Here is a 13536-nt window from a genome sequence, read left to right as displayed (position 1 = left end):
CATGTCTATTTGTCCTTCTCCCTATTGTATCTCCCATTGCGGAGATGCAAGGTTTTTGTGTTCCAGCAATGTTATGAGGTCCCCTAGTAGCCTTGCAGCAAGTCCATTGTGAACACTGATGTTGCTGTTTACTATATGTACGACAGTCTGAGACTGATCATATTTATCAAAAGATTAAAACAATGACTAAAGGTCATATTCGTAATCATTTTGTCTGACCTGTCTAGGGCTGGGGAGTGAGACGCATCACGTTTGTGGACAATGCAAAGATCTCCTACTCCAACCCGGTGAGGCAGCCCCTGTACGAATTTGAAGACTGCCTGAGTGGGGGGAAACCTAAAGCCTTGGCTGCTGTGGACAGATTAAGGAAGATCTTCCCTGGAGTGGTGAGGAAAAGGGTTTCTTTTTTTATCTATTGACATGAAAAACCTTTTCTAGTCCAGGTTTTCTATTTTCCTGAATCAATAAGGACACAAATTATTAACAGCGTTATCATTTATAAAAACAGCGAGATTTATTGCAGCCCTGCTGTTGCAGTGGAATCAGGGGAAGGGTCTGGATTGTGCAAACATGAAGCATAAACAGTTCTGCCATAGAGCAAAAAACACCTCTTTTTTACATGTGCTTGAACATCATGTTTTGCAAACATTTGGAAGGTCTTGTAGGTTCTTAGAAAGTTATCTTACGCAAATATTTAAAGCATCTTATCTGTGCAAAAGTTATGCGGATAAGAGGCTCTGAGAAAAGACCTTTCCTTGAAAAATAAAATCAATAATATTGATAGATTCATTTAAAGGATTGAAATCCTTTTTGGGGGCAGTGGTCAGAGAACTGGGCTATTGATGACAGGGTTGTAAGTTCAATACCCAGGCTTGGCAAGCTACAACTTGCCCTAACCCTCCCTCCAGTATATGGTCTTGCTTACAGTATTGCAGTTTATTACAGTACACCGACTCATAACTACTGTATCGTGATGCGTATCGTATCGCCAGGTTCTTGCCAATACACAGCCCTAGTGGTGGTGTGGTGTGTGTTGATTGGCATCATGTCTTGCCTGTGTACCATTAAAAATACAAAGATCAGATCAGTATTGGATGATGCTCAGTGTTTCAGTGATCAGATTGGCTCCGGGGGCAAAAAGCTCTTGCTTCATTGGTCTTGGCTCACTTTTTCCACTGTTTAAGCCCTGTTTTGGAAATACGACTTACTGTCTAGTTCAGAAATAAGAGGACCATGCCAGAAACGTTCTGCCTCATGCTTGTGAGAAAAGCCTGGCGGGTTTAAGTCACATCATGCTGCAGGCTTCTAGATACCACTCAACAAAACAAAGCCTTAAAAAGTCTCCCGGCACTCAGTTCTCAGCCCGTCCTGTTGTGCCGAGCTCTGTTAGGATTGTGTGGCCGGTTCTAAGTATAATTAGATGCCGTGTAATTTTGATTGCTAAGCAACAAAATTGATGTAGGGACATTTCCTGTGTGTCAGCAGCGGACTTGTGTTGGTATGCATGAACGCTGCGAGAGTGAAGTAACACTCGGCTGGTGTGAGTGAGACTCAGAGCCAGGCTGTGCACTCAGGCCTCAGTGCAGGATTGCTGTCTGCCGTTGTTTACGTCTCTTGAGCCGTTTTTCCTTCCAACGATTCAACCTCCCATTCTCCTCCTCTGACTCCCATCTGTTCATCCACCATTTCACCAGCCCCCCCACCCCCACCCCCCCTTTCCTGTTCTTCTCAACATTAATCATTCTCAACAGCCCCGTTACACTGTCGAACCAGAAGTCCTGAAATTTAGGAGCAGGGAAACAAATTTATGCAGTTGGGTCCAGACGGCCGAGAAAGACCATAGACGAGTGACCGTTTCTTGGAAAACTGAACTGAGGCTTGAGACAAACACTTCATCATAACGGCATTATTATTATTATTATTATATTTAGTTTGTACGTTTGTATTTGTTTGCTTTTTATTAGGGTTCTTATGATTTGGTAGTGGACGGTACACTGCCATATAAAAGGGGTGCTGTCTATATATATATATATATTTGGGGGGGGGGTGGGGGGTTGAGGTACCCTCAAAGGTATAACCTGGTCCTTAAGGTCCAATTCTGAGTTTGTGGGATTTGTACATTGTACATTTTCATAACCTATTTTTACATAGAAAAATAATACACGCCAACCAGCCATAACATTAACACCACTGAAAGGTCAATTGAAACATTGATGATCTGATTCCAGTGTCTCCTGCCGAGGGGTGGATCTATTAGGCAGCAAGTGAACCAGGTAAAGCAGGTTGAAGCATAAGCGTACGAATCTGAGACTTTGACAAGAACCAGACTGTGATGTTCTAGACAATGAATGGGTCAGAACATCTCCAGAACATCAGCAAGCAGGTCTTGTGGGGTGGTGAGTACCTACCAAAAGTACCCCAAAGAAGGACAACCAGTAAAGCGGTGATTGGGTCATGGGCGCCCAAGGCTCATTAATGCTTAATGGAGAACTTATGCAGAACTCAAAGGATCTGCTGCTGACGGTGTCCTAAACCTAAGCAGGCGTTCTGTGGTATTTGGCACATAATGTCCTTCCTTGGAGCACTTTTGGTAGGTACTGACCACTGACCAGGAACACCCCACAAGACCTGCCTGATGTTTTGGAGATGTTATTTGTTCGGCTTGATGATAAAACTGGTACAGCAGGTGAACCGGTCCATTGGCCACTGCTGTGTTCCCTCTGTTCATGTGAGAGTTTCTTAAAAGCTCAGAGAAGACCTCAGTGTGTTTCAGAACTCTGTGTGAAATGATGCTAATCTTACTCTTCAACTAAAATATCTCCAATTAAATTAAAGCTGTCCGGGTGATGAGATCGGAGTGTCGTACACTGATCAGATTAAAATGAGCTTTAATTATTCTTACTCCTCTGCAGACAATCAAAAGTAACATGAGCCTCTGAATAATGTCTCGTCAAAACCCAGCTGCATGAATCTCTAAATAAAAAGTTACGCCTCAAACGAAGACACTGTGTACCCTAAGTGAGCCGCTGGGAGCTTCAGAGTGCGATATTGTGTTCCTACCTTTATGGATTTAAACTGCCCTCGAGAGAAAACAAAATAGACATCTCCTTAATAACAGGAATATACTCAGGAGCTCTAAATGAGACCAATGACGACCTCTAACCTGCTGAACAGACCACTAAAAAAAAAAACCTTTTGGACTTTTCAAAAGGTTGAACCACTTATTCATCTCAGGGTTACCAGCCTCTAAGTGGCTCACTGTAGGTTTTGGTCCCTAAAGGTTGAAGTTTTGGTTCAGCTAAAAATAAAATGGCAAAAAAAACTAAAAATCATTAAATTGCGAACAAGTAAAAGAAGCTTACAGCTGCCGTCGTCCTGCATGCCTCAATCACTGTAATTTAATGGACCGACCCTGACCTCTCCTCGTCTTGCCAACCCAACATTACTCAACACTGTCCCAATCCCAGCCCAACATTAACCCATGCTGTCCTTTTTCCAGCCCAACATTACCAAACACTGTCCCAATCCCAGCCTAACATTAACCCATGCTGTCCTTTTTCCTTTACTCATCAGTGTTGGGTAATGTTGGGCTGTCCAAACTCCCCATTACTGAATATCGTCCCCATCCCAACCCAGCATAGTCCCTCTCCCAAACACAGCCTCATTCCCATCTGTCCCTGATATTTGTTACTTTCCCCATCCCAAACTCCTCATCACTCAGCACTGTCTCCTTCCCAACCCAACATTACCCAGTACCGTCCCCATTCCCACATTACCCAGCATTGTTCCCATCCCAGCCCCATTGCAAGACCAGTGAGCCAGGCAGTGACGAAGATGACACGTCCCTGAGCCTGGCCAACAAACCACGCCTCACATTTGAGAGAGCTGTGGAACTGACAAGCTGACTGACGACTGGAAAGTCCTGTGGACTGAATTGAGCTGGAAAGCTTATGAGAAGAAGCCAGAAAGGGGGGGATTTATAGTGTGTTGTGGAAAATTAAAGAGCAAGTCTGCTGCCATCTCCACCCCTGCCTCCTCGTCCCAGAGGGCTTGTTTATTTGAATGCTGGGTCGATTTATTAGAAACACCATACATTTTAAGGAAACATGTTCAAAAATAAGGCTAAATGGGCATTAAGTCTTTGGAGGACCTGAGATTGAGAGCTGCTCTCCTTCAGCATTGATCCTTCATTGTGAACCCTGTTGACCTGGTCAGTCTAATGTGGACAGGGAGTTCTGCACTTACAGAGACTACAGACCACGTCTCAACAGTAGCAGCTTAGCCAAGCCTGGGTATTGAACCTATAGCCCTGTGATCAATAACCCAGGACTCTAACTGTGGAGTCGTATAAAGACCAGCCTTGCAGTCACCATGGTTACCACACAAGATGCAATACATTTTCAGTGTTTTTTTTATTATTTCTTTTATCTTTTTACATTTATCATAACATTTTAATGTTGATTATAAACCTATGAGTGCCCGACTAATCCGGTCGTCTCTGACCACGTCTTTAGTTTTCATTTAATTTAGGTTCATCTGTAGAGCAGTGAATGAACCCGGCTCCTCAGAGCTCCTTCAGCTTTACTCCAAGCCTCCAGAAGCTTGGAAATGGTGGGCTTATGCCGCCTGCCTAATTCATCCCTGCTGAGTTTCAGTCTGCAGCTAATTAGGCAGTCCTAACCCCCCACTCCCGACCCCCCAGCCTTGTGAAATGAGGTCGAGCTGTGATGGAAAGGTGTTGAAAAGACTCATTTCTTACAGCCCTGTGCAGCCGTATCTCCTCATGACCAGACTTACTATTGTGAGCAGGTTGCTGGGCTGATGCTGGTCTGGTCAGTTTGTGGATGGGCCTTGTAGGATTGTGTTCAGGCGCTGGCAGCTCTCCACTGTTTTCCATATTCCATATATACAAACCACTGAAGTGGACACTTATCCATATTTATTCAAATTAGCAGTTACTCAGCTTTCCAAGTGATCTGCCGGGAGGCTGCTTCCTCTGCACTACTGCAGTGTTCTCCCAAAATAAATTGAAATGCCAGTGACAGGATGTGCAGATTTCTTCATTTGTGACACCTTGAGGGACAATCGTTGGCAGTCTATTTAATCTTTAATGCCTAAACTGAGGTAAAGTGGCTGCGCTTCTTTAAGAGCATCATATATCAGTGGGTACTGCTTTTCCAATATACTGTAGTAAAACCAGTCCGATATTTGTACTTAAAAAGCTACTAATCTTTAAAACCCGCTTTACCCAACACCGTCCCTATCCAAACTCCCCATTACGGAACATAATCCTCATCCCAAACACACATTACTTAGCACCGTCTCCATCTCCATCTGGCCCATTGCAAGACTGGCCAGCCAGGCCTCCTTTAGAACATCATATCTCAGTAGATACCACTTTTCCAACATACTGTAGATCCCAGTAATGAAACCAGTCCAATATTGTTGTTTAATAAAAGCTACTATGCTTTAAACCTATTTGAATAGTTTTTAGGTTTGTGGACCTGTATGTTGGCCTATACTTCCTTCATTTATAGTAATCACCAAATAATCCATCTGAAGTCTGGAACTGTTAACTGATTGGTCCTTGGTTTGTTTTGCCTTTTAACATTGATCCTGCCTTTGAATGGATGCCTGTGTCTTTTAATCCAAAGAAGGATACAGAAAATGACTACTGTAGCCATAAGAAGGCTGGAACAAAGAGCAGGTATCATGCAAAATGGACATTGTAGTTACCTTATTTGGCCACGCCCACTTTCAAGAATTTGTTTCTTCGTGTTGTATTCAGAGTAAATGCTGTCTGAAGGAGGCCACAGCTGTGGGTCATAACGTAGCTAGCTATGCTAACCCAATGTTCCAACCTTTATTTAATGTTATTTACAGCAGCGCAAAATAGCTTTCTAACCCCACCCAAAAATCCAAAGAGGAGGACCTGTGTCTGTGGTTGAGGTTGCTTCAGTTACAACATCCAACCAAATGTGCATACGTCTGCTAATGCCATTTTGTGGAGGAGAAACCTGGCCCTAAAGCTGTGGTGAAGCGGGCGAGTGCATCCAACAATAAAGGCAGCATTGAGCTTCTTTTATACAGTGATTGAAGCACAGTAGCTCACAGAAAGCTCCAGATCTACTTTACTGATCAAAGTGGACACTCAAAGTGGACATCCAGCTCTAGGGGACATGTTTTTAATGAAGTAAAGGAGACAGGTCTCTGAATTGACGTGTGTGTGTGGGGTATTGGAGCAGCTCCAACTCCAAAGTACCGGTGTGTGTAAAGCGTGCATTGACAGTTGCTCCTCTGGCCACCCTGCTGAAGCTCTCTGCTCTGTTTACACACCGGTCATTATTTATTCATGCCTCCGTCTTGTATTGATTATCTCCTCCTGTTCAGCTAATGAGCGCTGCATACTTTACCTTTACAGAACCCCTGTGTATAGCGCCAATTAGACACTGCCCTGTTATCTGAGCCATAATTACCTCTGTCCTCACCACTCTGCCCTGCATATCGCACAAGCACACGCTCGCCCACAAAGAGACCCCCACTGCTAAATCCTCACTGAGAGCGGCATGCGACTAGAATGGCAACAATTTCTGATCCTCTGCTCACTTGAGTGGAATGTGGGTTTGCATCATCACTTCCTTTGATGTCATCTACAAGATGGACAGCTGCTTTGTTGCAGAATTATAACATAGTCAGTGGTCAGTGAGTGTCTACCTGTAATTAACGCTATATAACATTACAATAAACCCAAATAAACAAAGTCAGTGAGTGTCTACTTGTAATTAACTCTATATAGCATTAGAATAAACCCACATAAACATAAATTCAGTGGTCAGTGAGAGTTTCTACCTGTAATTAACTCTATATAACATTAGAATAAACCCACATAAACATAAATTCAGTGGTCAGTGAGAGTTTCTACCTGTAATTAACTCTATATAACATTAGAATAAACCCACATAAACATAAATTCAGTGGTCAGTGAGAGTTTCTACCTGTAATTAACTCTATATAACATTAGAATAAACCCAAATAAACATAGTCAGTGAGAGTGTCTACCTGTAATTAACTCTATATAACATTAGAATAAACCCACATAAACATAAAGTCAGTGGTCAGTGAGTTTCTACCTGTAATTAACTCTATATAACATTAGAATAAACCCAAATAAACATAAAGTCAGTGGTCAGTGAGAGTGTCTACCTGTAATTAACTCTATATAACATTAGAATAAACCCAAATAAACATAGTCAGTGATCAGTGAAAGCGTCTACCTGTAATTAACTCTAATTTTAGAATGAAGCCAAATAAACAGTCAGCGATCAGTGAGCGTCTACCTACAAAACATTGGAGCAATTATTGAGATGTTTGTTAGATCACGGTTAGAAGAAAACCATTAGTTCCAGACACTGTATGGATGTGTTCAGATCCACCAGCAGCAACAGCTCACCTGATCTACTGTAGTGAAGGACTGATCAGATCAAGTAGTTGTGGGATGGGGACTGGGAATACTGGACTTTCTCCAGGACTGCACTGAAAATGCTGAAGCAATTCCGTTGCTTATGTGTATTCCTTCTAATGTGGGAACACATGAGCTCCACAGCACCATACACATATACTCCACGCTCCCTTCCCCTGTGTGTCGCTCTGTGGGTGTTGAGATTACTCATTTTATGTACGTCACACAGATAATGGTGGAAAATGTATTTGTAGCGTCCAGAACTCCTTCAGAGTAAAGAGAGTAAATGACGTGCCCCTCTCTCCTGCAGAACGCAGAGGGCTTCAACATGAGCATCCCCATGCCGGGCCACCCGGTGAATTTTTCCGAGGTGACGATTGCACAAGCACGGCGCGATGTGGAGCAGTTGGAGGCGCTCATTTCAGCTCATGACGTCGTCTTCCTGCTTATGGACACTCGAGAGAGCCGATGGCTTCCCACGGTCATCGCTGCCAGCCAAAGAAAGGTGTCTCTTTTTCTTTTTTTTTTTTTTGCCTCATTGGTATGCATAGTGTGATAACAGCTCTGGACCAGGTTCATAACAGTCGGCGGCGGCAGGAGCTCTGCGCCATGCACAATGTGTGCCACAGTATTAGCTGAGGTATATGAGCTCATGCATATTAATGAGCAGTACTCAGCACCTGTTTGGACATCAAAATGGATCAGATCTCTGAATGAGAGCCAGGGGTTCTAATAATTGAAGCAGAAGTGCTGTTTGGTAAACAACAGAAATGATGCATTGAAATATTTGGTAAACAAACACTATTAAAGTAAAATAAAATGGGATTTAGATGGATAGATTATATAAATACACGATCAGTGGTTTTGAAAGGTAGTTCTAGTTTAAAGTACAAAGGCTGGTTCTACATTTCTCCTCTATGCCCTCATCAGCAAACCTTATTTAACTTCATTTTAACCTCGGATTATTGTAAACACGTATGTTTCGATAAAATCCGTAAATAGACAGTAAATTTGTGTTGGTGCTATTTCTATTTTTTCTAATATTTAGAAGATAGAATAAAAAACATCATCAACACACTGATTTTATCCAGCATAGGGGTTTACAAATATCCAAAGTTAAAATGATTATATTATTATAATTTTATTTTATTATTAATATTTAGTATGTTTATATCAAAACAGGGAGGAGACATTTTTTTCCTTCCTGCTTCTCTGACCAAATTTTTAAATAAATCATTAAATAAATGTTAACCCGTCAGTCTGACCATTACTAGTGCTCTGAATCGGGAGAGAGAGACGCTGGTTAGCATTAGCTTAGTTAGCAGGAGAACAGTCTGCTCTCCACAGGACTAACTCCCGTCTGGCTGAGAAAGGTCAGGCTAATCTTCACTCATTAAATAGAACTGAAAAATAGCACACAGTGCTGAGGTCACTGCAGGGCACTTTTAGATACGAGGGCGTCTCACAAAATCTCTTTTAATTGAATATTTTCTGTTGTCCTTGTGACAGATGTGGTTAGAAAATTGAAGTTTATTATAAAAATACAGGGCAATATGATCATTATTATTTGTTTAAGTGAATCAGTAGATTTAAAAAAGATTTGGACACCATGTTTGATCACAGTGTAAATAAACTTACTCATTAGTCTGGGGTTTTCTGGGGTTTATGATCTCATATATATATACATATATATATATCTCCGTTGTAAAACTGTTGTTCGCAATAATCCATGAGGGGGAGTGCCATGCTGTGAGATACTGCTGGTCTAATGTTTTAGGCCCTAATGGGCCTAATCCCATTAGTGTTTCATTGGGAACCACCCAAATATCTGTACCACGGTTGTTAATGCTGCCTAATTATAGCCAGAATGAAGTATCCTGATTGGCTTGGCTATGAAATCTGCTACCCATTGATCTGCAGTGATGCATAATGATAACGATGAGCTCAATCAAAATCAGGGCGTCTGACTGATTATATTTGGGTAGTTCCCGACTTTTGACTCCCCCAGTCTTCCCTTTCGGAGGTGTTTGCATTCAGTGTTCATTGACGAGCTCTTGAGGTGTGATCAGTGTCCGTGAGCGAGGCACCCTTCCCCTTTTCAGCCGTCCTTGACCACCAATTTAAAACCAAATGAACTTTCCTCATTCCAACCTCTCTGTTGCAACAGCTTATCGTTAATGCCGCTCTGGGATTCGACACCTTCGTGGTAATGAGGCACGGCCTGAAAAAACCCAAAGCCTCGGATACTGGAGACTCCAGCCCTTCATCAGCCTCTCCTCCCTCTGACTCCTCTTCATCCTCCACTCCAGCAATGCCGGGTAAGGCAGGTAACAACTAAGGAACAACTTAACCCCTAAACGACCCTTCAATTGGCCACGTCTTATTACAAAGTCTATTATGGCAGTTATTTTATATTGTAGCCAGTGTAGCTACAGAATAATGAGCTTTAAGGCTCTTGCACTGATTATGTATGTATGTGGACACAGAGATTCACCACCTTTTATAAGCGGCATCACTCCCACATCACATCTCCGCTATCTCGGCCTGAGCTGCTTTCGGAGCACCAACGTTTATTTGGAACTTCTACAGGCTGAGACGCAGCTCATCCATCATCTTGGTTTTCTTCATGTCAACACTGCTGTGATTGGTGGAGAGAGTTCATGTCGTTGATGGATCTTTAATGATTGATGTGCGAATAAACTGCACAAATCATTCAGGCTGGAACAGCTTTTAGTGTATATTTTGTTTTTAGGAGGTGATGGGGAAACGGGTTGCCATGACTACAGCACAAATTTTATTTGCTACCTTATACATACGCCTCCATGAATTATTACAGCACTGTATTTAAAATTTTCAGCTGTTTTTCTTGTGATCCTGCTATTTGAACAACACCTCATTAGAAAAAAAACCTTTGTTGTTACTTTAACAAGCTACAATTAGCTTCAGCTTGGCGCTGTATTTAGGGCTGGTGTGGGCATTACCTCAGAGCCTGATTACGAGGAGCCTGGCCTTTTCTCACTTCTCTCATTCTGCCAAAAAGTAACTAAAACCTGTGGTGTTAGTATAGCTAAGAATATTAATGAAAAGCTTTCCCGTCTATTTTCTGGCATTCTGCCTGCTGAGTGCTGATTGGCTTGCATATTGGCTGGCATTTGGGCTAACATGCTGATTAGCTGGCATTCTGGCTGTCGAGTGCTAATTGACTGGCAATCTGGGTACCGGGTGCTGATTGGCTGGCAGTTGGGCTAGCAAAAGCTGATTGGCTGGAATTGTGGCCTAAGAGTGCTGATCGGCTGGTGAGCAAATCAGCTCATTGACACTTGCTGCTCACTGACTCCTTAAATGAACATCAGACAGTGTTAGAAAGCTTCCCCTTCCCACAAAATTTCCCCTTGGACCCTGTCATTCTGGTCTTGCTCGAGAGCGCCCTCTAGGGTAACACATTATCATGTTGTAAAACCCTTTGATTACACATGCTCACCATGCTCCTCTTGATTCATTTGCCATATCTGTGAGGTATCGTCACCCCCCTGCTGTCTCATGGGAGCATATTGGAGATGTTTTGCGTCCTTGTGTGGGCGGAGAGATTCTCAGAAACCGTGCTGGCGAATAACGGCACCTAACGCTCGGTTTTAAGAAGTTTATTAATTAATAATTCTTCTTTTCACACTTTTAGGAGCATCTTTGTTCTCCAACATACCTGGTCACCGACTCGGCTGCTACTTCTGCAATGATGTTGTTGCCCCTGGTGATGTGAGTTCCAAATGTGTCCTGCAATCTTCGTTCTTGTTTAGCAAGGGCGTCTAACTGATTGCCCTGTTGAATTGTGTGTGTGTGTGTGTGATTGGCCTTGATTTAAAGGTGTGTGCTGTTATTCTCATTAGAGACCTATGCTAAATTAAGCCTCGTTGCTGTAACGGGAACTGCTTTTGCTCAGGTGAAGTGGTATTTACTGTAGTGGTAATGCAGCAGAGCAGAGAACGCTTACCATGTGACCACTGTTGCAGGATCAGGGTTGTATGCTGTTACTTTTCCAGCCTGTTGGACTGGAGATATTTTAGTATTATCTTTACTGAATCATTGCTGAAATCTGTTTGTAGTCGACCCGGGACCGGACTCTGGACCAGCAGTGTACGGTCAGCCGGCCCGGGCTTGCCATGATTGCTGGAGCCCTGGCAGTGGAGCTGATGATCTCCATTCTCCAGCACCCAGAGGAGTAAGTGCTGCATCACCCCCTACCATCTAAGTCATTCAGTACTGTGCAAAGGTTTTAGTATGAAAAGCTGCTGATCTGCTCAGTAAAACACTGATATTAGAATAAACTATAGAAGGTGGTGGTGGTTCTCCATCACTGTGTTCATCATTAGAACATCTCCAAAGTTCTCCTCTCTCATGGAGTCTAGTGTTATTTAGAGTTCTCCTCAGATCAACACCTGGTTTGGTGGTAAATCAGGGCTTAATGATGGTAAATCAGGTGAGCTGCTGCTGCTGCTGCTGCTGCTGATGGAGGTGAACACATCCTCCACGCTGTGCTGGCTGGACTGGGGGGCGTCCATGAGAAACCTGGAGGAACCGAGCTCTGTTCTTCAGACTAGCTCACCAACAAGATCTCACTACTTTCTTTCTTCAGAATGAGAAGCTCTTGTTTATGTTCTCCTGCATCTGTTCTGATGGGATCTGGAGCGTCTACAGTAAAATCTCTCTTATTGGTGAGAGAGATGAGGTAGAATAATGGGATTAGAGGCCTAAAGCCTCTGCACAGTAAACATCACATTTCACAGTAATTATCTTACTAATTAGTCTTGAGCAGTTTTCATCACTATACCGTATCAATTTAATTAATTCGGGGCAGCAGGACGATATCGTTCGGATAAAAACTTGAGCTCTTTCTCTAGAACAACAGAAAGCATCTTGTTTTCTGCAAAATGCGAAGTGTGAACTTGGATTTGGAAATTTACTGCTTACTTTTGCAGTATGATGTTTCTCCAGCAGGGGGCGGTATAGACAGCTGAAGCTCTGTCATAAAACAGCAACTAAACAAAATGAAATTATATAATCCGTTGGATTAGGGGCATCGCAGGAGAACCAACAGGAGTTCCGATCTCTGGACGGAAGGTTAGCTGTGTGACCACCTTCTATACAAACCAGTACAAAGCCTCAGCTTGTGCTGCAGTTCTGTGTGTGTACTCCGTTGGATATCCGGCTAATGTACCTGCAGCGATCACGAGGCCGTCTGCTCTGTGTTTACATTGTGTGGATGGGCTGCAGTGAATGAGCCACTCGCTGCCCCAGATACAACTATCCTCTTACTGCGAGTCTCTCTTCACATGCATTAGACCATTATGGAGAAAGCCTCTGTGAGGGCCGGATAAAAGGCTCTGGAAGAAGCGCAACAAAAGACTCACAAGAATAGGGAGAGACGCACAATTGCAGAGAAGTTTTATACCCGGGCAAAATACTCATACTTTCTTAGTAAAGAAGCACTGCTAGGATTTCTGCATATGAGGGTCTCAAATGAACTACAGGCAACGATCTGTACTCTGAATGGACAAAAAAAAAAAAAAGTATTTGGACACCTGCCCATTCAATTGTTTCTCTCTCAATCAAAGGTATTAAAGAGCTGATCCTGCTTTTGTTGGAGTAACTGTCTCTACTGTCCAGAGAAGAAGGCTTTCTACTACATTCTGGAGGAGCATTGCTGTGAGGATTTGATTGCATTCAGCAACAAGAGTGTTAGTGAGGTTAGGATGTTGGCCCAAAATTATTGAATAGGGCACCATCCATCATTCCAGAGAACACCGTTCCACTGCTCCACAGCTCAATGCTGGGATGGTGCCACTAGATTCATGCTGTTTATCTACTCCTTCAGTCAGCCAAAACAATAAAACCACCTGCCTTATATTGAGGAAGTGCCATCAACCCACCCCTGAGAGAACAAGGCCGATTGTGCTCTCTCTGACTCCGGCTGCTGATGGCAAGCTGCTCGACCCGGTATATGAATCCATGAGTGGCAGAGTCCACTGGACCACTCTGAGCCCCCTGACATTAATCAGCCCTAAAAAATGTGAGGTCAGACA

At 43.1% G+C, this 13536-nt stretch overlaps 1 protein-coding gene across 2 annotated transcripts in view; it reads left to right on the top strand.

Moving 5' to 3' along the window:
• Positions 1 to 13536, top strand: part of atg7 (ATG7 autophagy related 7 homolog (S. cerevisiae)) — a 71687-nt gene that overhangs the window by 14417 nt on the left and 43734 nt on the right. For both annotated transcript variants that reach the window (XM_072665860.1, XM_072665859.1), the window contains 5 exons: positions 228 to 386; positions 7770 to 7964; positions 9627 to 9777; positions 11136 to 11212; positions 11560 to 11675. In XM_072665860.1, coding sequence (XP_072521961.1) covers positions 228 to 386; positions 7770 to 7964; positions 9627 to 9777; positions 11136 to 11212; positions 11560 to 11675 — 698 coding nt within the window. The remainder of the gene's footprint in view (positions 1 to 227; positions 387 to 7769; positions 7965 to 9626; positions 9778 to 11135; positions 11213 to 11559; positions 11676 to 13536) is intronic.

The sequence above is a fragment of the Salminus brasiliensis genome, chromosome 21, assembly GCF_030463535.1.
Source record: "Salminus brasiliensis chromosome 21, fSalBra1.hap2, whole genome shotgun sequence".
NCBI lineage: Eukaryota > Metazoa > Chordata > Actinopteri > Characiformes > Bryconidae > Salminus > Salminus brasiliensis.
The sequence above is the reverse complement of the archived record's forward strand: the minus strand, read 5'-3'. Positions and strand labels throughout refer to the sequence as shown.